The 23,491-nt window shown below is 40.3% G+C and overlaps 6 protein-coding genes across 16 annotated transcripts; 1 reads left to right on the forward strand and 5 right to left on the reverse strand.

Annotated features, from left to right (window-relative positions):
- Window positions 1-107: 107 nt before the first annotated feature.
- LOC125982141 (thialysine N-epsilon-acetyltransferase-like) lies at window positions 108-2,638 on the reverse strand. The gene is made up of 6 exons (XM_049742405.2): window positions 2,429-2,638; window positions 2,263-2,314; window positions 1,370-1,453; window positions 913-1,014; window positions 475-515; window positions 108-404 (listed from the first exon to the last, which is right to left on the reverse strand). The coding sequence occupies exons 1-6, from the start codon at window positions 2,489-2,491 to the stop codon at window positions 225-227; spliced, it is 522 nt and encodes a 173-aa protein (XP_049598362.1). The 5' UTR covers window positions 2,492-2,638; the 3' UTR covers window positions 108-224.
- A 221-nt stretch (window positions 2,639-2,859) lies between these two features.
- On the reverse strand, window positions 2,860-6,183 carry LOC125982138 (thialysine N-epsilon-acetyltransferase). Of its 4 annotated transcripts, none has more exons than XM_049742396.1 (7): window positions 6,019-6,174; window positions 5,835-5,912; window positions 4,218-4,269; window positions 3,969-4,052; window positions 3,668-3,769; window positions 3,414-3,454; window positions 2,860-3,305 (listed from the first exon to the last, which is right to left on the reverse strand). In XM_049742396.1, the coding sequence occupies exons 1-7, from the start codon at window positions 6,079-6,081 to the stop codon at window positions 3,093-3,095; spliced, it is 633 nt and encodes a 210-aa protein (XP_049598353.1). In that variant the 5' UTR covers window positions 6,082-6,174; the 3' UTR covers window positions 2,860-3,092. The 4 variants fall into 4 exon arrangements, with proteins under 4 accessions (XP_049598353.1, XP_049598356.1, XP_049598355.1 ...); XM_049742399.2 differs by having other exon boundaries at window positions 5,835-5,942; window positions 6,019-6,154; XM_049742398.1 differs by having other exon boundaries at window positions 4,218-4,345; window positions 5,900-5,912; window positions 6,019-6,146.
- Window positions 6,184-6,450: 267 nt separating this feature from the next.
- LOC125982140 (thialysine N-epsilon-acetyltransferase-like) lies at window positions 6,451-9,533 on the reverse strand. Of its 4 annotated transcripts, XM_049742402.1 has the most exons (7): window positions 9,382-9,533; window positions 9,266-9,317; window positions 8,402-8,485; window positions 8,056-8,157; window positions 7,951-7,974; window positions 7,820-7,860; window positions 6,451-7,747 (listed from the first exon to the last, which is right to left on the reverse strand). In XM_049742402.1, the coding sequence occupies exons 1-7, from the start codon at window positions 9,442-9,444 to the stop codon at window positions 7,553-7,555; spliced, it is 561 nt and encodes a 186-aa protein (XP_049598359.1). In that variant the 5' UTR covers window positions 9,445-9,533; the 3' UTR covers window positions 6,451-7,552. The 4 variants fall into 4 exon arrangements, with proteins under 4 accessions (XP_049598359.1, XP_068509288.1, XP_049598360.1 ...); XM_068653187.1 differs by lacking the exon at window positions 9,266-9,317; XM_049742403.1 differs by lacking the exon at window positions 7,951-7,974.
- Window positions 9,534-9,674: 141 nt separating this feature from the next.
- taf6 (TAF6 RNA polymerase II, TATA box binding protein (TBP)-associated factor) lies at window positions 9,675-13,784 on the reverse strand. Of its 3 annotated transcripts, none has more exons than XM_049742363.1 (15): window positions 13,565-13,784; window positions 12,997-13,154; window positions 12,796-12,882; window positions 12,549-12,702; window positions 12,407-12,463; window positions 12,208-12,321; window positions 11,963-12,084; window positions 11,731-11,808; window positions 11,547-11,648; window positions 11,273-11,455; window positions 11,096-11,170; window positions 10,890-11,015; window positions 10,626-10,799; window positions 10,265-10,456; window positions 9,675-10,172 (listed from the first exon to the last, which is right to left on the reverse strand). In XM_049742363.1, the coding sequence occupies exons 2-15, from the start codon at window positions 13,150-13,152 to the stop codon at window positions 9,885-9,887; spliced, it is 1,908 nt and encodes a 635-aa protein (XP_049598320.1). In that variant the 5' UTR covers window positions 13,153-13,154; window positions 13,565-13,784; the 3' UTR covers window positions 9,675-9,884. The 3 variants fall into 3 exon arrangements, with proteins under 3 accessions (XP_049598320.1, XP_049598319.1, XP_049598318.1); XM_049742362.1 differs by having other exon boundaries at window positions 9,675-10,169; window positions 12,202-12,321; XM_049742361.2 differs by having other exon boundaries at window positions 12,202-12,321.
- Window positions 13,785-13,974: 190 nt separating this feature from the next.
- Window positions 13,975-16,271, forward strand: mrps31 (mitochondrial ribosomal protein S31). The gene is made up of 7 exons (XM_049742373.1): window positions 13,975-14,160; window positions 14,335-14,742; window positions 14,852-15,004; window positions 15,119-15,262; window positions 15,334-15,410; window positions 15,519-15,659; window positions 15,727-16,271. The coding sequence occupies exons 1-7, from the start codon at window positions 14,048-14,050 to the stop codon at window positions 15,960-15,962; spliced, it is 1,272 nt and encodes a 423-aa protein (XP_049598330.1). The 5' UTR covers window positions 13,975-14,047; the 3' UTR covers window positions 15,963-16,271.
- A 592-nt stretch (window positions 16,272-16,863) lies between these two features.
- stk36 (serine/threonine kinase 36 (fused homolog, Drosophila)) lies at window positions 16,864-22,971 on the reverse strand. Of its 3 annotated transcripts, XM_049742316.2 has the most exons (20): window positions 22,282-22,971; window positions 22,058-22,198; window positions 21,667-21,744; window positions 21,465-21,595; window positions 21,138-21,387; window positions 20,974-21,067; window positions 20,724-20,905; window positions 20,515-20,663; window positions 20,322-20,439; window positions 20,092-20,223; window positions 19,835-20,011; window positions 19,671-19,762; window positions 19,472-19,535; window positions 19,290-19,400; window positions 19,141-19,215; window positions 18,910-19,021; window positions 18,708-18,834; window positions 18,448-18,622; window positions 17,310-18,185; window positions 16,864-17,225 (listed from the first exon to the last, which is right to left on the reverse strand). In XM_049742316.2, exons 1-20 carry the CDS (start codon window positions 22,363-22,365, stop codon window positions 17,109-17,111), a joined length of 3,285 nt encoding a protein of 1,094 aa, XP_049598273.1. In that variant the 5' UTR covers window positions 22,366-22,971; the 3' UTR covers window positions 16,864-17,108. The 3 variants fall into 3 exon arrangements, with proteins under 3 accessions (XP_049598273.1, XP_049598274.1, XP_068509276.1); XM_049742317.1 differs by lacking the exon at window positions 22,282-22,971 and having other exon boundaries at window positions 21,667-21,867; window positions 22,058-22,163; XM_068653175.1 differs by lacking the exons at window positions 16,864-17,225; window positions 17,310-18,185; window positions 18,910-19,021 and having other exon boundaries at window positions 18,488-18,622.
- Between the last annotated feature and the right edge of the window lie 520 nt (window positions 22,972-23,491).

Consider the following 23,491-nt stretch of genomic DNA (forward strand, 5'->3'; position numbering starts at 1 on the left):
GTGCATTACCCACTTATGCATTTGTTTTTTTATTTTTATAACTGATGGTCACCATTTTTTTAAACCACTTTAGATATATTAGAGAAAATAGGAGACAAAAAAACAAATTTAAAGAAGAGAACATTTATTCCAGAATTTTAAAATGTGTTTACCAAAATGAAATAAAATTCAAAAAGGTACATTTCTGTAACATGGGCGTCACATCCAAGGTAGGGGAACCCCTTCTAATTCTTTGGGCCATCATTTCCCAAATCATCCAAGCTTTGTCCATCAAAACGTATTAAGTGCCAACCTTCCTGCACAGTGAGATCCTGAGCTCCTAGAGTAGCATAGAAGTCTCGTGATGGAGTATTCCATTCCAACACGCTCAATTGCAAGCGTGCACAATGGTTTTCTTTAGCCACCTTTCACAAATATGACTTGTTTTAGTTGGACCATGAAGGTGGAGCTTTAGTCAGTCTACGGCAATCTTACCTTAGCAACGGTGCTCATTAAACATTTTCCTATGCCAATTCCTGTCAAAGACATCAATAAACTCATGAGGAAGAAAATGTTTGTTCTGAAATAGACTCTCAATATAAAAAGGTGCTGTTATGTTAAGCTGAACAATGGCTTGTCTTAGTCATACGTACTGCCCTGCAACAGTAGCCTGCAAAAGTGACGACACTTGAGCTTTTGACATTTATTTTCACATTACAAACACAAATGTATTTTATCTGTATTTTATGTGATCGATCAACACAAATAGGCGTGTGATTATTAAGCGGAAAGAAAATGGTTCAAAAGTCTGGTTGAATGTGAATAATTATCCCAGTGGATACGTACGTTCAACCTTGAAGCACAAAAATAGATTCCTCCTCCATTTCTGACGGTGTGGTTAATATTTATTCCAACTATGAAACTTTGACTTACCTCGGAATTCAGGCATCACATACAAATCCTCCAAATGCATCGCCCGTCCCTTCCATGTGCTGTATGTGTAAAAGTAAAGGCCATATCCGACGATGGTGAATCCTGGCGGAAAATGAAGAGACTGCTCTCATTGTAGCAGGAAGACAGGAAAATACTGCGCTTAAAATTGCAAGGCTGAAATTGACATGCAACAATGATAGAGCAGAAAAAAATGACATTATGAATGTTTAAATTCAATTCAACATGCACAATCCACACAGGAGGCCTGCCAACATATTTGATGTTTTTTGTTTTGTTTAAACCAGCTCCAAAATACCAGATTATTTTGAGTATTGGAACAAATAGCCCAGCAATAATGTATTTCTCCACACACAAAAAATGCAATCCAGTGGACAGATGAAAATGCTTCATTGAAATATTAGCATCAGTGGGACTCACCAAGTAACGTACATTTTACCTTCTCTAGATTTGTTCTCTTCTGGTACCTCGGCGACAACACATTCAAATAAGGGATTCTGGCAGAAACCATCATGCTCAAGTTCTAAACGAAACCAGAAACAAAAGCATGGTTCACCTGAAACGTGCACATCTAGACATGTATCGATAGAGTAAAAATAGCAATGACAATTGTAAAACAGGATGCACACATATCTGCATTGTGCAAGAGGGCTGCCAGAGATGAGCTACTATATTTGTCAGGCCTGTTCTCCTATTTGGCAGCAAAGAACATGTATGTGGAAATAAAAGAGGGCAGGCAAGTACTAACTTATATGGTAACTGCATTTCTTCTCACCTATTTGTGTATTTTCTTTGGAACTCTATCCTCTGTTCCTCACAGAAAAACTCATCTACTTGCTGTTTTTAAAAAATATGGCTTTGACAATTTATTGTGACATCAAGGAAGTATGTCGAAGACACTTCTAATTAAAAAAAAAGTATGTCGAAGAGACTTCTAAAAATATATATTTTTGGGTGGGTTTCAATAATTCCAGATCTGTTATTTATGGCAGGGCTTGGTCCCTATAGGTAAACGATATTGATGTGCCCAAGTGTCACTTGCCAGGGAACAGATGGGAAACCACTTGATGGATAATCATTACATGATATCTGATAATTGCTCACTATGATCGAGAGTGGGGCAAAACTGTTCATGCCACATGTTTTACAACCCGCATCAAAGCAAACCACTCGAAGGGGCAGAAAAAAATATATGCTCAATTTGTGGTAGAGCTCTAAGAGGGTTAAGTCTAGGGAGCCTTTGCCTTGACTAAACATCTCAACCATAGCAATACTTGAAAATAACGTCATAATAATTTAATCAACTTGAGTTTACTGTTGTGAAATCATTACCTTCGCATGATATCTTGACTTGATCAGTCATATTTTCATACAAAGCCAACTCCTGGGAAAAAAAAAACAAAAAAAAAACGTTGCATTCATATGCCCCTGCTTCGTTACTTTGTAGCCAATTCTTTGAAACATTCACTCTCAGCAAAAGTCAACATGCAACACTCACCAATATCATTCTTGATATGTCTTTACAGTCTTCTTTAGTCGCAGCACGGATGTTGAAGTTCATGTTTGAGGCTGCGGTTCACGACTTTACACGTACGGCTTGGCCAGCAGCTCAATTGAAATGAATTCGCTTCATTATGTTCCGATTTATAAAAACAGGAAGCAGCAGCACCGTATACGTGTATTTCGTCTCCCTTCAAAATAAAACGTAAAGTAGCTGCTTTTTCGGTCGAGTGTTTCTGGTGACGTTAAGAAAATAATAGTTTACATTCGACGTAAGTTTACCGTTTTTTTCCCGTGTTTTTTAAATACAATCCAACAGGAAGACGTTCATGTGCATTACCTGCAAGGTCTTTTTTTATATTTATAATCAAAACTTGGATGGAATGAGTGTGCATGTTTTTTTCTTCAATAATAATATTCAGCAGAACATAGATAGGTACACAAGTGTGTATTACACACTAGTTTTTAGGGTGTTCATATTTGTTTAGTACATTAATATACATCTATAATGACAAATTTGAAATGCCAGAGGTGAGCCCACAAAAAATTGCCACCATGTTATCCTTCTGTGTATGTAGTGGAGAATCTTCTGGAACTCGTTTGTTTACTTTGTAGCATGACAACAATTGTATGCGCATGTAGCCAAAAACAAATACAAATATTTACACAACATTGTCTTCTCCCGAAACACACTTCCTAATTTGTTGGGTTTCATTTGCCAGATGGTCCAAGCTTTGTCCATCAAAATGTACCAAGTGCCAGCCTTCCTTGACAGTGAGATCCTGAGCTCCTCTTGCAGTATAAAAATCGAGAGAGTGAGTGTTCCAATTCAACACGATCAAGTGCAACCGCGCACACTGCTTCTCTTTGGCCACCTGCACAAACATCACGAGGCTTAAAAGTGTTTCGTCTTTTCTGCAAAGCACAACGTTGCCCTCGTAAATTACCAATGTTTGGATTTGTCAACATTCTAGCATTCTTACCTTAGCAATATTGCTCAGTAAACTTTTTCCAATGCCAAATCCTGATGAAGACATCAACAAACTCATGAGGCAGAAAATATTCCAGTCTGGAACTCAAAGCAACTCAAAAAAAGGACATTATAGTACAGAACAGCATAGTTTTGATCTAGAACAAGCATAAATTGAAAGTAAATTATGGGATAACGTATATGAGATTAACACAAATTAGAACAGACATATTTTTGATATAATGAAAATGCCATAACACATTTTACCTCTGAATTCCGGCATCACATATAAATCCTCCAAATACATGGACCGCCCCTTCCATGTGCAGTAGATGTAAAAGTAAAGGGCATAACCAATAATTGTGAATCCTAAACCAAAATAAAGAGATCATTAAAGACAGCTCCAAGAAATAATCAACAGTGATATTTTGGTTGCACACCCTTTTATGACTGGTGTGTGGACGTGTTCAAGGCTCGAATTGACAGACATACTTTAGCAAGTGGTGAAAATGAAAGCTGAACAGACAGTAAAAGAGACAGGTAGGCCACAGGTTTCCAAACATTTTACCTTCTTTAGATTTATTCTCATCTGCTACCTCTGCAACAAGACACTCAAACAGGGGATTCTGGCTGAAACCATCACGTTGCAGTTCTATGGTTTAAAAAAGAATCAAAACAATTCACTGATGTACCATGGACGAGGAAGATAATTGTAAAAATATAATTGAACATTTTGTAGAAAAGGATCTTGTGGAGAGTTTGCAGTGGCTTTGCAACACTATTGGAGGATTGTAATTTGTTCACTGAAATATATTACCATCGCATGACAGCTTCACCTGATCCGACATCTTGTCATGAACTGCCAAGTCCTGAAAGATAATTGAGGGTGTTTTCACACTTGGTCCCTTTCAGCCCTCGAAGCGAACTCAGATTGATGACTCAGCATTTTTTGCGCATATGTGAACGCGCCAATCGTACTCAGACCCCTTTAAAACGAACCGTACTGAGACCACCTCTAATCTGTGCATTGTGAACACAAAGCGCACTGGGTTCATTTCGCCTTTTTGCACTGTATTGTAACCTCCTTGGCTTGCCGTAGATTGGTCACGTGACTGCAGGCGCAAAAACAAAACTGTAGAGAACAGAGAATCCAAAGTATGGCAGCAGCAAGTCGTGGTCGTGACCGTGGTTCTAATAGTAAACGTAGAGAAGCATGTGCCGTTCAAAGTTCTGCCACGGCACCTGGACGCGGCATAGTTTGGGGAGAAGACGAAACGGAATGTCTTGGAAATTTGGAACGACGACAGCATTAAATCACAACTATCTACGACCCACCGTAATGCGAAAGTATTTCAATAATTTTCTGAGAGAATGAAAGCATCCGGTTTTGATAGAACTTCTATACAATGCAGAATAAAAGTGAAAAAAGTAAAGTATTTAGCTACTCGAGATAAAATGCGAAGAAGTAGGGAGTCAGGGGATATCAAAAGCTACCCAGAATGCAGTGCAGTGGGAGTGTGAGAGCTCTAGAGCAGTGTTTCCCAACCTTTTTTCATTCATGGCACACCTTTTCATTGGAAAAAATCTCGCGGCACACCGCCAACAAAAATCTGTTAAGCTCCTATATTAAAATCAGTTATATTACAACGAAACACGTAGAGTCCTATTCCTATATATGTATGGAGAGTCGAATAATTTAATAGAAATAAATACTAAATATTCTTTACATTGTATTCCTTTTTTAAAATAAAAGTGACAGTTTTTTAAAAAGGTTTTAGACGGTGTAAGAAATAAACTATTTAAAGTGATTGTGATTAAAATAAAAGAATCAACGTGATTTTGTTTACTGTTTTAGACTAGGTCTATAAATATTGCAACAATAAGAACAAAGTCACTTTTAAAGACGCTCTGCTGTTCTGACAGCAGCTGAGTGGCTATCACAGTCGAGGAGTCTCGACTGCTTATTTTACGTATGTGAAAAATAACTAATCCAGGTTCTCCGGTTGAACTGCATTCTCTGATTTCCATCGGACCTCAAACGCACCACAACTGTCATAGTGTCTGTCACTGTTAGCAAAAGCACACAGCAACACACACAAACTGAATATGTGCCGATGCAATACAATCATATCGACACAATATGAAATCTCAAGATTCTCCGATTCTCCACACATGCACGATTAGCAAGTGGCTGACCAGGCCTTGCGCGAACTGACCAGTGGTTTGGCGATCCTGTTTACAATGCGCTCCGTAATTAATATTGGACAGTCCCACGGCACAGAAGAACGTCTCTCACGGCACACCAGTGTGCCGCGGCACAGTGGTTGGGAAACACTGCTCTAGAGGACCTCGTGTGAACAGAAAGAGGACTGAGGCCCCATCAAGGCTGAACTGAACCAGAAAGAGAACTCGGTCCTCTTTGAAACACACTCACAATGTGAACACAAAAAGAACTGAGTTCGTTTCCTCTTGGTCCACTTTTTTGTCCACTTAAAGAGGTCTGAGTTCGGTTCTTTTAAAAGGGTCCAGGTGTGAAAACACCCTGAATTAAAATTTTGGTTCCACAAGTTACAGTGCCAAGCACGCATGTATGTCAAAATAGCCGGTGAATAACTTACCATTATCAATCTTGCTATGTCTTTGCAGTCTCCTTTGGTAGCGACACGAATCTTAACGTCCATATTTGCCAGTTGCGACACGTATTTAATCAATAAGTAACTTCCGTCCGACAAAAGCTCAACGTACTATATCCGTACAATAGCTTTTCAAAACAATACATTATTTATGTGGTTAAACAGTAGCGTCCTCTGGCGCTTTTTGAATGTATTACACCCAAAAAGCCATTGCAGCAGACCGCTCGAGTGCAACAGTAACCTGAAAAGTATTGTTGGATTTTGTCCACAATTTAGGGAGCGCGCTATCTGCGCCTCACGGCAAAAGCCATTGCCAATCACCTGTTATCCAATTTACTCACTGCGTGCTCGTTTGATTTCTTCAGATTTAGGAAAATGCTAAGACACTGAAGCAGAAATTAGACTTACACAGGTTGGTTGAGTTCAATCACAATTCTTGTTTAGAAAGCTCTGTTTTCAGGAAAGTACAATACAGCGCTGGGCCCTTCAAGAGCGGAAAGTCTCCATTCAGAAAAGGCAATGTTCAAGGTTCTTTGATCAGCTTATATTCAGTAGCACATTGTGGGCCGAGATTGATGGGTGATGAGTCTTTGGGGTGGGGCAAGTTCGAAGGAGAGTCTGCTTCCATGGGAGTGGTGCTGGTTATGGGCGATTCGGTGTGTAGGTGGGGGCTGTTGGTGTGTGTGGGTGCTGTTGGTGTGTGTGTGTGGGGGCTGTTGTCTTCCATCCCGTCTTTCGGCCTTGGCGATCATCTTTAGCCGAGTCTTTGGGTGGCTCCTTCTAGCACCTGCTGGTTTTCTCTCCACGTGACCTTCCTGTGAACATTCTTCTCCAATCTTGGACATACACTGTCGTACCTCATTCTTTCAATTATGTTAGCTTTTGGCTGTGACATCATTAATCTATTGCTGTTCCCTGACTATGTAAAGTTTGTGCTTTTGATACATCATGTCTTTGCTTACATCATTATATTCTAAGTTTAATCATGTTTCCAACCGTATCTTTTCTTTGTTAGGCCAAAATATTTCCCTCTGTGCATAGCGTTCAGTAGTAATCAAAAACTGGCGTCCAGCATTAGTCAAAACACAAGATACAATCAAGTACTGAACGGTCAAGACGACTCTGGCCGTGTCCATGATTTAGAGAAAAACATCAGGCATGCATTAAACAGTTCCTTAAGGGTCATTAAGCTATTCAGGCAATACATCAAAAAACATTTGTGCTCAGAAATATATATCAGATCATAAAGTTTATAAAACCCTTTCTCATTGCCACTTATCAAAAATGTCTAGTTATGTCTTCTTTATTGATTTGGTGTGTAGGTATAATTATATGCTTAAAATGTTTCTTTTATTGATTTAATATGTGAATATACTTGTCTGCTTATGTACTTTATTCAATGAGGTTTGAGCACATCTGTTTTTGTAGCTAGGCAGGACTTTTTGTATTTTGACCCCATTCCTTCAGTATTTCAAGTTTATTTTTTTATACATATATATGTATATACGCAAGGAGGAAATTACATTAAATTGCCCTTTCTTCCATTTTCCAATAAGTCTAAATTGTTTAGACTTTGCGCATCAAAACGTAGCGTGTGCCAATCATCCCTGACAGTTATGTCCTCAGCTCCTTTAGCAGCATAGAAGGATCGGGAACTAATGTTTTGGCCGAGCACGTTCAACTCCAACTGCACACATTGTTTTTGTCTCGCCACCTGCAAAATTAAAACATTATTCCATTAGAACAATTTTTTTTTTTTTTTATATAGACAAATGAAAATGGGTACCTTAGCAAGTGTGCTCAGCAAATTATTTCCAATGCCAAGTCCTGGAAAAAAAAAATGGAGAACTGAATTTTTTAATAATATTTAATACCTAAAAGCAGTGATTCCAAACGTCCCAGCTTCAGTATACATACTTTTTGTGACATTGGTGGTGTGCCCTGAGAGTTTGATAATTTTAATAATACAAAATCATTCAATGACTCATTGAAGGAAGAATTACAGCACTCAATATGTTTTACCTCTGAATTCTGGCATCACGTACAAATCCTCCAAATAAACTGTGCGTCCCTTCCATGTACTATATGAGTAAAAGTAAACTGCAAGACCAACGGTTCTAAATCCTAAGGGGACATAAACAGAAACATCACAAAATAAGATAAGCTTCGACACGTCCTCAGCTATTTGCTGAATATTTCAACTAATTGCTGTTCTTGTGCTTGGGACAACTAAACAAATGTGTTACTTTGCCTTCAGTATGTGGCTTCAGCATGCCAAAGAACTATGTTGAAGTGGGATGAGGGCATTCAGTTTGACATACATAGGGCTTGGTGTGATCCCCTGTGAATAGCGAAGGAAACATTTTACCTTCTTTAGATTTATTTTCCTCTGGTACTTCTGCCACAAGGGATTCAAACCAGGGATTCTGACTGAAAGCATCCCGCTCCAGTTCTACAGGGAAAAGTAGTGCTGCAGTTATAGCATTAATCATACACAAAATAAATCACTGAACACTTCACTAGGCACAGCCACACAATCAATTAAGATGAAATAAAAGAACTTTATAAACTACTTTATAAACTTTATAATCATTCTTTAAAGAGGACAAAAACTTATATACAAAGCACAGACCTTACTCGAAAACAATTAGGTGCTAAATTTGGTTATTGTGCATATCAGCAAATCTGCAAGCCTGTTATTGCAGCTTGCCGTACTGTAATACCGAGGCAGGTCAAAACAGATCTTATCTTTGGTTACTGATTAAGCAGTTTATTAGCAGAATATGCACTTCTGAATAAAACATTGACACTACTTTTAATTTTATTGCGACATGTTCTTGAGAATAAATGATATTCATTTATGTGAAGACACAAAAAGTTAAATTCAACAAGGCGGCACTTGATTTCGCTAAATCTCTGCCTGTTTACATTTTCAAATGATCACTTCTTAGAGAATATTCCATTAGTGGGGAACTATTTTTTGAACAGTGGCATAACTGGGGTTTAATGTTGACTTCAATAAGAAGCATGTTTTCTGTACTCCTTGAGACATTTGCAAAGTCTGGTGCTGCAAGATTCACACTTTGCATTCTTTGTAGCCATTTGAGTGAACGATTCCTTCATGCTGATTTGAATAATTGTTTATATGAAGTACTCTTTTGAGAGAATGCTCCTATGAGTCACATTTAAGCTTTCTAAATTGTCAAGCAAGGTGGATTAGAAAAGAGCATACCTTCGTAAGTCACCCTCATATGGTTGAGCATGTTTTCATGAATTGCCAAATCCTGGAATAAGGAGCGCATAAAAGTTTCACCACACATTTTTTGTCTATGAAGCCATCAGACTCACCCTGAGCAGTCGCCATATGTCTTTACAGTCTGCTTTTGTTGTAGGTCGAATAGCAAAGTTCATTTTTGCAGCAGCCAACTTGTTCCTCTGGATCAACTGCACCTACGCGAATTATGCAGCATAAATCGCACAAGCGGTTACTGCCTACAGCAGATGTGTGTAACCTTCAAATTAAGAGCTTCAGTGAATCTGCTATCTTTCAAAGATGCTCAAAGATCTTTCTTTTTTTTAACTCATCTGACCTTTACAATCACAAAGACATTTTTGGACAAAAATTCATTGCTCTGTAGAAATACAAATACAAAGTGAAATTTATTTTTGGGTAAAAAAAAAAAGAGAGAGAGCATGAAATCAATTTGAATAGTTGAGGAAACACTGTGACAGATTGCCACTTGTTGGGCATTAACATATTTACAATTTACGATCAAACAACTGCTTCTGCACCATTCTGGAGTTTTCAGTATATAGTCCTTGAATGTGGGTCAAATCTCTTGTGAAAAATGTCAGTGTGGCGACTGCGTGCTGGCACCGGGAGACTCTGATCGGTCCGACTTCCCCGTCGGTTCTAGTGTGGTTGAGATGGGTGTTGGGATCACAGAGCTCTTACTGTCCATGGAAGAGGTGGACGAAGGAAGCGATACCACAATGTACTTCTGCATGGGTCGTGAACCAGCCAACGCAGGTCCACTTCCCTGTTCTAGTTTTACCAAGGGCTGCAAGGTTGAAGTAGCGCTGGGTACGGTGCTTGTAACCGTCGAAGCCGACTGGGAGGAGTTGATGGTGATTACCTGCTGGGGGGAATCACAGATACGAATGAATGCGTGTATGCGGTATCAGCTGAGTCGCTGCCTCTGCTGGTGATTGCTGCGGAACTGAAACGTACCTGCTGAGTTGAAGCGGACCCTGCGCTAGTTCCCATGACAATATACTTAGTGGCAGGTGGTGATGGCTGGGATGGGGTCCCTGGTCTTGGCGACATCAGGGCGAGGGAGCTTGGAACCTTAATGATGCTCGGAGTGCGAGACACCGTCGATCCACTGAGTCCACTTTGTGAGACTGAGAGGGTAGGACGAGGCTGGGAGACAGAAACAGTCGCTGCTTTATATACTGACTCATCGAATTTCCAATCATATTGTGTGGAAATGTGTGTTGGAAGGATAACGAAAGTTACTTTAATCATTATGTGCCGCACAAGCATGGAACAAACACTCAAAACGTGGTATTGTCATCAAGCTTGAGCGTACCTGTGTAATTGTTAACGTGGTTCTGTTGACTTGCTGGGCTTGCATTGCAGCTTGGGTCCGAGCCTTCATTACATGGGAGCACAGCATGGGTGCGAGGTAACCATAGTCAATCCGATATTGTTCCACGCTGTCAGGTGGAGGTCGAATCTTGGCAATGACACTGGCACAGTGTTTCTTGGGATGCAGACAACATTTTCAATTAGATACAAACATGGGCAGTCGTGAAAAGATTATCATTAGGATTCTTCTTCTTAAATAAATTACCAGCAGGAGACTTTGAACATGGTCGGCTCCAATCTTATCAATGTTTGAGATCACTGGTCCTTCCATCACTGCTTTGATGCGAGCGCCCTCTACAGTAAGCCGAGGAAGGATCAACGTCTTTATCACCTGCGGGGACAAAGGTCAAAGGGCTGTGCTGATGTAACAACGTTGAGGGAACCAAACCAGGTACCCAGCCGGAAACTTACATCAGGACCCAGTTCGGCGAGTCCGGCGATGCAGCCGTACCGCGTTGTCCACTGGGTTTTGTCATCCAACCAACTCTAATAAGACAAATCGAGTCAAACAAAAGTGTTAGAGAAATTCATTTCTTTGCACTTATGATTAAAAGGCACTTTTCAAGAAAGCGGAAGTGGGGGGGTCACCTTAGTAAAGGTCTTGGTGATGCGAGACTGGATGTTGTTGGTAGTGGTGCTGAAGGTTTTGCAACTCTGCGCCATAAGGCGAGCAGCAAAGTCCCGTAAAGCCCAGTGGTTGTCAACGTCTGGTCTCAAGCACAACTGCTTGCTCACGATACACGTTACCACGGCTGGGATGAGCTCGTGCAGCTACAGACCAGAAGAAAATGGACCCGAAATGGTATCAACTACTAACATTAGAAATCCCAACCAATGATAAAACTTGGTTTCTTTTACTGACATATTTCTCCAGGTATAAAGTGGGGTTGTCCATCAGTGCTTTCACCATCCGCATGAGGTAAATCAGCAGAGCCAGGTTGTTTTGCACCACGTTAACACGAACCTATCAGAAAGCGAGCATTTATGAGCGAACAGTCTTGAAAATTGAAGTGACAAGTTGTTTTTTTTTCTATAGAGATGCTCACCCCTTCTGAAATAAAGGTGCTGAATCTTGGTAGCATCTGATACAGCCCTGGATCAGTGGCGATGCTTTGCAAGGCTTCCTGAATGGCAACAAGAGAGCAAATAAATCAGGACAAGGAAAAAAAAAAAATCACACCAAACTAAATTATTTTTCTGCATAAAATGTGCCGAATGGGTGTTCATCATGCATTCTATAAAAAAATTATTTTGGTCAAGATGAATGAATATACACACAGCTCTCTTGGCTTCACAAGATCCGACACATGCTTCAGTGATCTCCTTGTAGTAGAGCTGCTGTTCCACAGAAAGCTCATGTGTGCTGCGAGGTTTCAACCGTATGGGACCCTTCTCTTTTCCTGAAATACACAGAGTCAGGATCAATTAGAAAATGTTTGGTTGCAAGGACTTAACAGCTATTTATGAGAGAAGAATTAAATGAATGTTACATTTGAATATAAAAACTAGATAGTGACCTTTACCATCAGTAGCCGTTGCTCCCTGATTTTTGCCTGGAATGTTACCATCGTCCTCCTGACCAGGTTTGACAACTTTGAGGGGTTCTGTGGATTCAGCCTTTTGTTGTTCTTTTGGTGCTACAAAGAAGAGCATTCAGATTAAGTCATTATCTTTTCCCATCTTTTTTTTTAAAAATTGCGTTAAGTTTTAAGACAGTCTAACCTGGTGGTGGATTTTCTGGAATAGAAGGTTGAATCCCCTCAATACTTAACCAGTGGGCTGGAAATAAGCATAGCAACATGAGAAGACTGAGAAGCCATGCAAGTTGTAAAAAAAAGACATTCAGCTAAAATAGTACATGTACCTTTAAGAGACACATCCAGCGGAACTCTGGGGAGGGGTGTGTTAATAATATCACTAAGGTCCACTTCCTTCTCCTCATAGAAATGAAGCTCTCTTCCACCACCACTTGCGAAACGAAAAGGGATAAACTCTTGCGACTGGAATCCATACAGGGGCTATTTGTAAAAACAAAAAAACAAAAAACACCACACTGTAGGTCCAAACAAATGAATGAAATTGTTTCATTTAATAAGTACGTTCTCCCTTACCTCCACATTTTTAAGTTTGAGGGCATTATCAATGTCACTGGTGGTTAGCTTACGTCTCTTTCCGTGATGCATGAATTTAAGAGCATCCTTTAGAGTGCGAGAGGGGTAACAGACATTAGGTGAGCAAATCCATTGCAGCAAAAAGCTATATAATAGTGATAGAAACTTTCATTTTTTCCCCCACAGATCTCTGTGGTGTACCTGTGTAATTTCTTTAATTCTGTAGCTGACTTCTTCACTTAGGGCTGTACAGCTGTCCTCCTGTAATTGTCCCACTCCCATGGACTCCGCCATCGCCTTCATGGACTCTGTTGGCAGGACTACAGAGCACTGCTTCTGACGCCTTTCCTCCGCCATCACTAACATAACACACAGGTTAATCAATACAATGCAACGATTCATGATTCAGAAAGCATGCAAAATGAAAAGTTAACAAAAATACTGAGAGGAGGTCAAACTCCAACGTCTAATTATGAGTTAAGGAACTCGATCGTAAGTGAGTGGGTGAGGTAAGAGAGCAAAATATGATCCGTGATGTCAGGGCAAAAGAAGGCGGGTAAATCGCTCTAACGAAAAAAAAAAAACTTTCAATGAACTTCACGCACATCAACTCTGTAATTCAAACAGCACAACTAAAAATAATAAATAAAAATAAGATATCTAGTTTGTATATAGCGTTCATTGTGAAGCTGTAGTAGGCTTGAGTATGCAGTTGTGTGTTAGCCTTGAAGCTAACTGACTTAGCTTTAGTGGACGTTTTTCACTTTACCTGCAGAAAACGTTCTCCTTTCGGTGGGTAGGGGATAACTTATACTAATATGAACACTCAGTGTTGAAATATGCAACGAGACATGTTTCGCAAAGCTAAGCGATCGCTGATGTACTCCATTCTCAATACAAATAACTAAGCAAATCGCAGAAAGCAACAGGACCCTCCATTCTTGATGGAACGCTTGTGTTCCGTCGCCATTTTGAGTCAACTTCCGGTTGTGCTATCACGGGACGACGGCACAGAATGAACTGTGTCCAAGACGCATTTTAATAATATGAGAAAATACTTGTATTCATGTATTTGATACATATGTATTTATATTTGGGAGCTACAAATCTAGTCGAATACTTTTATGTGCACTAAAACGCATCCAACGTTTGTCTCGGAACCTTTACCACCATTTGAGTTTACGGGGAACTGTTTTGCGGTTACAACAAAGACGCACGTTAGGCTCGAGGAAGGGCATATATTGACGTAATCATGTTCAGATTTTTATCCCGCACATTGCATGCGGCTCAAAAATCATCAGTGAATATATCTGGGTCGCGCATTTCGTTAATAGATTATGACACGGCTACAGTATTAGTTTGGAGGTGAGTTGCTTTTTGCTACTGCATCTTTACTGAGGGCACTGTTTACCATTATAATTTCATAAATACTACAAGTTTGACGTATTGATCCCTCAATGCATATACATTACTACTTACTGATGAATGCAGCCTGTGACTTGTTACTTTTGATATCACAATGGTTTTCTTTTCTCATAGGGTGTCCAGTGTTTGTACGACCAAATACCTAAACACAAGCTTGGTCAAATTATGTGACAATGCACACAATTCCAATAAAACAGATAAAGAGCCTGACCCCACAGAAACGGTGAGTGAACAACCAACACAAGATTCCACTGAAGTCAACAAACAGGATGAACAAAATTTTGGAGACAATATTAAAAAGGGTGCCGCTAAGGGAAACGAAGCTTCGCCTGTTGCACCCAAGAGCGGAAAGGAGAATCTTCTTGAACTTCTCGGAGCTATGAAGGTGGATGTTACTAGCAAAAGAAGGCTTAAAAATGTGAACGTTAAGCAAGGTGTCTCCCATCCTAAGTCCACCCCAGCCACTATGGACAGCACCATTAGCATGTTTCAAAAGGCTTCAGATGAGGCTTTAGCCCAGACGTGAGTTTTTTTCCCATCATTTTCTAAACTGCTAATTATTTTGGCTGTCCTGTTCACGGCAGCAACAATGCAGTGTGCTTTAACATTTCTGTTTTTTCTTTTCTTTTAGTCAGACACTGAATCCAGAACTGCTTGCAGCCGCTTCCGCTGCTGCTTCCACATTTCCTAACCCCGTTCAGGCAGAGTCTGAACTGCTCAAGCAACTGAGACAGCATGAGTCCATCACCGAGGCTCACAAGAAGGGTGACGTGAACAACCTGGGGTACATTAGCGTCAATCATGTCATCAAATTAGAACCTGACACTCACCAACCACCACATTATTTTGCAGTTGTACACTTGTTTGATATTAACCCAAGGATCTTTGGATTTCTTAGAGTGCTTATAGCTGACATGAAAGTGGGAAAGAAATCCAATCGACAGAATGCTTGGCCAGCCAATCAGATTCGGTTTGATGACGATGGGCGGGGCTACACACACGATCGAGGAATCACTGCAGAGCTGGACAGCGTTCGGAAGAAGTAAGTTGTTTGTTATGGGACCAATGTTGTCTTCAGGTAATGCTGAAATGTTAATGTTTATTTATTTTTAGGAACAACCTGTTCACCGGTAGAAGACTCAACATCTTCTCATCCACTTCTGATGAAGACAGAGTAGATGCAACATTTGGTGATTACTTAAACGCACTCGTGCACAGGGAGAACGTGCAAGCCGGGTTTGAGTTGAACATGCCTTACTCGATTTTACCCCCAATTTTCACACTAAGCTGCTTTTTAGCTCGACCAAGCCTGTGGGATGCCGACTTTGCCAACCAGCTGGCTTCTTCTGTGAACCAAATGCCCCGAAATGCCTTTGAGGAGATGATTCAGTGGACCAAAGAAGGGAAACTGTGGCACTACCCAATTGACAATGAAGCAGGTGAGTTCATAACAGCTGTAACTATGTAGAGGAAACAATGAATGACCGTGGTCGTTCCTTTCATCAGGCCTCGAGGAGGAAGCCAGCGTTCCTTTCCATGAACATGTCTTCCTGGAGAAACACCTGGAGGAGGGCTTCCCCAGGCAGGGGCCAGTGCGACATTTCATGGAGCTTGTGGTGACCGGTTTGTCCAGAAACCCTTATCTGACCGTCCAAGAGAAGAAGGAGCACATTTCCTGGTTCAGAGACTACTTTAATCAAAAACAGGATGTCCTCAAAGAGGCTGAGGTTTACCTCAATTAAATTTGGACATTTTTATGTTATTTCAACATCTCTGAAACAACAAGAAAGGACCCTTTTTAGAAAGGACAAGATTGTGTGCAGAAGATCAAATAATGTAAAGGAGCATATATGGAATACATTCAATCCACAATCCTCATTTATTTTTATTGGAAATTTCCCCTTACGAAAAGAGGTAGAATGCAATATTAGTGAAAACAAACAATCTAAAAGTGTACCACAGAGGGAAGCCTGTCAAGTAATGTACTCTGAGCAACATTCAAATAAGTTGTTTTCAGATGTAGTGTAACATCATTAAAATAACATCATTAATGGATGTTTGCTCATTATTTGTGGATGGGATGAATTGGTTGAACATTAGTGTTTAAGGGTCTGTTGAGAACCGTCTGTCAGTTTGATGACATTTTTCTTGGCAGTTAAATAGGTTTATGTTGGCATGTAGCATCCTCAGCTCGTTTACACTACATGTTTTTATAGAGCTTCAATTGTGTGCCCTTTACGAGGAAGTGCTTTTCAAGTTAAAAACATATGCAGAATGCGGTTTCATAGTGGTCATTCTCTGCTTTACTTATTAAGCTTACTCAAGGAAGAGCTTGACATTTGAAAACACTCCTGCATATATAGAGACTGACAATCATTGATGATGATGATTGATGATAGAACTTTGTTCATCTCACAGTGGGGAGATTTACTTGTCACAGCAGCGTACAAGAGTGTAAGAATACAAGTGCCAAATTCAAAAAAGGATAAATAACAGACAAAGACAAGTGCCACTAGTAGCGGGAGAGACGAAACACGATTTTATCAGGCACCACGCATTCACCTTTACACAGTCATGAATATGAATTGATCTCACGCCACCTGCAAGTCAAGCGAATGAACCACTACACGGATGGATAAAATGTTCAGTACATCATATTTTTATTGCTAATATCAAAGCCTTTTTGTCCATTCACAGCCCTTATAACACATTTTTAAAACTTTTTGGATATCAACCACTTTACTGTGATTCAAACAGTAATATTCATGCACTTTCCATTTTTGGGATTCATTTGAGTCTTTTTGCATCAATTATTGCATTCAATTGCATGAATATTACAATATGCTTGACGTAGTTGTTTCCTGGCAGACACAACAAAGGTGAAAAATTTATGAATTGTTATCAATCTCTGTCTGGAGCTGTCTCATAAGAGGAAGATAGTCACATTGTAGAGGTGTATGTTGAGCCTGGAGTAGTTGTCCTCTGGCATCCAGTGATATTAAGACCTGGGAATTACAAAAATACAATCAGACACAATTTGCGGTGATGATAAAAATAACGCCATGACGAGAGTGCATTCCATTCCTTACCTGTCGCAATGCATCCTGCTGGATGTACAAACTCAAAGTTGCAATGGCGGCTTCTCTCACTACATTGTGGGAATCTGTGCATGCGGCTCTCAGAAGTAGTCTGGACACGCTTTCTTGCAGCAGCTCGGAGATGGCGCCTTGAACATGTAGCAGGTTTCCCAGAGCTGCGCAGGCATGGTGACGAGTGTGGGCATTCGGGTCAGAGGTCAGTGACGCCAGTGCGGCTCCCGTCATCCTGGCTTCTTCCAGCCATGGTCTCATCTCATCATCACCCGGCTTGTCTATATTCTCCCTACTTGAACCCCTGTGTGCTTCATTGTCCTTCATTATTAGCCGCCTTCCTGCGTTAGATGCAACTTTCACCGCAATATAACCTAACCATTTGCCAACTGACAAGCAAGCCACCTGCCGCACATGCACATTAGAGTCCTCGAGAAGGTCTATCATGCTTTTAAAAATGATAACGCTTAAATTGGGCAATTTGGGTGACCTGAATGGGTATACATTTCCCAAAACTTTGCATGTGGCGGCCTTGATTGGGTCATAAGCATGAGTGAGCGCCTGCAGTAACACGGATGATTCAACGTGAAGCTGGAGGTGACCAGACTGAGGGCAAAAACGGCCGAGGAGGTATATCAGGGAGAGGAGCTCTACGGCAGAGTCCCCGAGCTCATCTCGCTGAAGCAAATCAGACAGCAAAGAACTTGCAGTTCTGGGCGGTGTCTGCTGGCCCGACCGACTGAGCGCCGGTGCTGAGAAAAATCCACGAGCAGCTTTACCGAGGTGGAAAACAAAGCGTTGACGGTCGCGCAGCAACAAGCGGCGCAGAAGTGACAGTGGCAGCTCCACTAATGAAACAGGAAGCGTTTGAATCACCTACCAAAATATAAAACAACACACATCAAAATAAGCAGATAAAAAAGAATACTACAAATAACAGGGAGAAATATCCAAAATAATGAGATGTCTGATATGAGTATTTTGCAAATATCATACTTCGTTGCGTCACTGGATTATGATTATTTCGTACCGAAACAAAATGAACGTTGACATAGACTATATCTCCTGTGACGAAATCCTAAATTCACATTTTGTACTATTATTTTTTGTTGTTGTGTTAACATCAGGATGCACTAACCTGCAGAAGCCCTTCAACCACACCGCAGCTGTCATACAAGTGCAATATTCTAGAACTGGTGCATGAATTCAAGTCCAAAGCAAATGGAAGGCACAGGAAGTGGCAGCTCAACTCGATGAAGCTCTCGCCACTCAAACCCTCCTCCAACGGACCTGAATGCCCCTCTGCAAATATACTATTGGGGTGGGGGGGATTTTTAGTTTTAGTGTTGCTCTACGCTGGCAAAAATGAAGACATCTGAAGGAATCATCAACACCAACCATTCAGAGCTCAGCAGCCAGCCAAGAATGTATACAAATTTTGAGTTGTTCTCAGTAAACAGGGAAATATACCAATATGGATCCTTGGAGAAGACCAATAATGAGACAGACATAAGAAAATGCAGACCTGAAAAAAAAAACATGGAAAATGATAAGTATTTTCAGAGATAAGAGATTTGCTTCATTCATTGTGTGTGTTTACCATTTGCTGAACACAAATCCATGTCTGGCTTGGTCTTTGCCAGCGCAGTGCCAATCCCTTCCCAAAGGTGATTTAATATGAGTGCATCCCAACATAAAGAAGCATCATCATGCTGTGAGGAATATTCAAAATGATTTGGGATGGTGCTCAGTGGGGCCGAGTCCCATTTAGTCATTTGTGACTATTTGGCGAGATGGCATATGAGAACGTTCACACTCTAGAATTACTGACCTCATCCACCGTGTAGAAGAGCAAGGCGAGAAGGCCGTCACAGAGTCCTCGACCTGGCGGGAGTGGAACTTGGAGCTGTTGAAGTAGAACATTTTTCTGTTCAAAAAATCCTAAATCCATTGAAATAAAAACTTTCTCACATTGTTTACCTGACGTGAACCACTGACAAGTTCTTTCAGCAAGGAAAGCAACCTTTTCACATCAGCTTGAACAGCAATGTCATGCTGGCTCAACACAGATAAAATACCTGCAGCCAGAGGCTGATGGAGGAAAGGCAATCATGTGATCAAATAATAAAGGATAACCATCTTTTTACTCATTGAGTACTCACGGCTAAGGGATTGAGTTCCTCTTGGTTAAGGATGGTCATGAAAGGCTTGATGAATCGTTCGGGTCTACATGCACAAATATTCAATGGGTTAATGTGCAGTGGTTATAAAAATCTTTTAAAGTAGGTGACCCATTTGAATAGGGGTATGTAGACCTTCTATATCAACTGTAAACCACAGAAGGAAAATGGATGATCAAACCTATTTTCTTCTCTTAAGCTGTCATAGTTTTTGTCCCAGTAGATCAGCAGCACAACAATCATTTCTCCAAGTGTTGGCAGACTCCACGGTTGCTGTGCGGTAAAATTTGGGATTTTTATCAGAATACAAACTCGTCATTTACAGAATATCTTTTTAACTCTCACCTCAGTGAGACGCGAATTTTCCACAAAGTCGTGAACTATGTCAATGAGAAGACTTGGCAGTCCAAGTTCACTGCCAATGTGGTTCTTTATGGCAAGGTCAGAGGTCAGAATCAGGTTCTCTAGGACCTTGAGCGGAAGGTGAATGGACCGAATGTCTTTCAGCACACCATCATCTAGCTAAACAGAGAACCAAGACTAAAATTAATGTGATTACATGAAATTAATTTCATGTTCAGTTGAAAACTGCACCAAATTACCTGCTGCTTAAATGCTAAAATTGTGGATTTCACTTTAACAATAACAATGCGGTAGTTTAATGGGTCTTGCGTTTTTCCGCTTGGATCGGATTCCTCAACAAGCTTCAACCAAAAATCGTCACTATCAGCAGCCTGAAAGAACAAGTTTCCACCCATAGGTGTTAGTTTCATGTCATTCAGGTCTTTTCAATAAGCAAAGATACAAACTGATATAAATTAATTGGCCTTACTATGGAACTTGACATATGTGCAGTGACTTCAGGTTTGTTCTTGAGTGTCCTTTGGTTTAGTCGTGGCCCGACTTCTATGGAGGGGAACTCACGTTCGTAGTCCTGACTGATTGGACCCCTGAAGAAACAGTAAGTACAGTACACAATCTAGCATATCAAAATCTTGTGTAACATACAAACAGCTCACAAAGACCTTTTTTGCAGGGTGCCAGTATGAGTCCTTGGAAATGCACTTGAAGGGGCTTTAAAAGATGACTGAATTGAGGCTACAGAGGTGTCACTAGGGGGCGCTACTGTCAACACAGAATTGGTTTCTTCACTTTGCAGTTCATCCATCATATTCTGTAAAAGAATACAAATAGTTTCATTGTTGTTTTTAAATGGTTAAAACAACGTACTTACTTGAGCACTGTCAGATGGTTTCTTTGCGTTACTTTTGCTCCTCTGCTCTTTGACCTTTCTCAATATTTTGCTCTCTCCAGAGTTTAGCGATGTCTTTTCTGCCATTTGTTTCAGTTTCAGTGCCAGCATATCTGGGTCAGGCGTGACTGTCAGTGGACTGAAAACACCTGTGTCTGGAATCACTGCCAACACATCACTATATTAAGTACCCGTATTAAGGACAATATACTGCGTTAAAACGGCACATCACCTAGAACACCATCAGCAACAAAAGGATGATGGAGGAGCTCTGGCCATGACAGTCGCTTCTGAGGGTCTTTCGTCAACAAACCTTTCAGAAAACTCTGGAGGGTGAAAGTATATCAATACGCAATATAAATTGATATGATAACTAAAGCTGCAGTTGTTTTGTACCATGCATGTGCTGCTCATAGTGTCTGGCCATTTGATGGGGTCTTTCACAATGAGCTGCACCAGATGGAAAATAGAATTGGTGTAGAATGGAGGCACCCCTGTGAGGAGTTCATAAAGGATGCAGCCCAGGGACCAGAGGTCAGCAGTGTGGTCATAAGGCTTCTCTGCAACTAACTCAGGGGACATATAAAGTGGTGTTCCCTTGATAGAAGTCAGCACCATGGTGGAGACACTCATTGCCCGAGCAAACCTAATAAAAACATTGCATCACATTTATTTTATGCAGATTACATATAGTCACGTCATTGTGTTGATAATCTTACGTACCCAAAGTCACATAATTTCACCACACCGTTTTTATCAAAGAGGATATTTTGTGGTTTCATGTCTCGATGCAGGATACGGCGGGAGTGCAAATAATACAACGCTGACACGAGCTGGCAGGCAATCTCACAAACCTTAAAAATATAAGAAATACAAATAAATAAATATGAAATTGTACTACATTCATGTCGGATGATGCTCGTACCTGACTTTCTGGTAAACTGCCATCATCTTCAATAATCTGGAACAACTGACCCTCTGCATACTCGGTCACAACAACAACCTATTAGAACGGGTAAATTATCAGTTGAAGTAGTTGAAGCAGTCTTCTATACCAGTCGCGTGCAGGAGGAATGGCTATTAAATGCTGTTCCACTAGATGGCAGAAGGTTGACTGTGAATCCACCTGTTGCCATTCATAGGGCAGAATAACAGTTTGGGGTTCACTAATCAAGTTCACATTTCACACTATGTAAATTTGTGAGTAACGTGAGACAAGATCATCCTTGTTTCAGCATCGATTTACGATTTTTCAATAGTAAAATACAGTACGGCTCAAAGAATGGGAAACTTGCGCTGGTAGAGTAAGAACACACCTCTGTTTCAGTTTCAAAGCTGTCATAAAATTTCACAATGTTTGGATGCTGAAGGTTACTCATTATTTCAATTTCCTTCTTTAGACTTTGCAGTTCTTTGTTTGAGCGACCCATCTTTGGCATGAACTTGAGAGCCACCACCTGGACACGGATGGAAAAAAATGTTCGTTATTTTTGTGGAAAAAATAAGGTTTGCAAATAAAAAAAAATTGAATGCAACTTACTTGGCCCGTAAATTTCTTCATCCCTTTGTGAACGCGACCAAACGAGCCCTCTCCCACCAGTTCTAAAACGTGATACGAATTCATATTTTGCAGATGGGCTTGAGCAGATGTTGATCAAATGTTAACGTGAATGAAATTATACAGCATATTAAGAAATGGAATACAGTATACACGATTGGCTGAAATTGACGTCTTAGCGCGGCTGCAATTTTGTATGTTTGACAGGATCATTACAACTTGGGGACGCTGAATTTGGAAAAAAAATCCTGGTGTCAAAGTCCAGCTGCCGAGTTACAAAAGCTCCGATATACAATTTCAAATAGAATTGTCTTTGATAATTAACATAGAAAATTCTTTACGATTGCCATTTCATGATTTAATTTGAAATTAGGTTTAATTTGATATTTTTTTTACGTTTGAAGGTGAGAAATATAATCAGGCTTTTTTATGGACAGCTGTTAAATTGGGTCCATAGCCTAGCAACGGAGCACGCGTTCCTAGCAACAGGATCCAACTGTAAACATGTCTGACAGATGTTTTTTGTCTAAATTTTCTTGGATCAAAATATAATAAAAATCAAATCATTATAAAAATTAGTCGTCTTTTTATGCCCCCGTTGGTGATATATTTAAGCTTGTTTTTGAAAATGTCTAGTCTGTCATTAAAACAATGTATTTGTATAACATAACTATAGGTCGTATTTCAAATGCAAGTCTTTTGAAAATCATGGGATACAAGTGTGGGTTAAATAGAGTTTGCTACGGTTACATGGTATGCTAGAATAGGGGTGTTCAACTAGTTTTGTCCAAGGGACCACCATTATAACCAAGAAGCAACTCGGGTATCACTGCTATGGTGGAATATTTTATTTTGCACTAACTATACAGGTTATTTATTTACATTTGCATGTCTATTTTGAGAATCACAGCTACATTTGACGTAATTTGGATGGTAAATAATTCACAAAATTAGCTGGAAAATAAATCTCCGCCTGTCACGCGGATGACCTGCGTAAATTGACTTGGACCCACCACCTTCAAGGTTGAAATCTATTACTCTATAACCAAGCCACGCCCTTTGTGATTTTGCTTGGGGGGAGGTGGGGCCTGTTCCTACACTTGGTGAAAATCCAAGAAGACACATAAAAAGTAAATTGATGCTGCCATGAATGACGTGGCCAGGCCCTACTTGGAGAAAAATATAAATATAA

The sequence above is a fragment of the Syngnathus scovelli genome, chromosome 15 (assembly GCF_024217435.2).
Source record: "Syngnathus scovelli strain Florida chromosome 15, RoL_Ssco_1.2, whole genome shotgun sequence".
In the NCBI taxonomy this organism is placed as follows: Eukaryota; Metazoa; Chordata; class Actinopteri; order Syngnathiformes; family Syngnathidae; genus Syngnathus; species Syngnathus scovelli.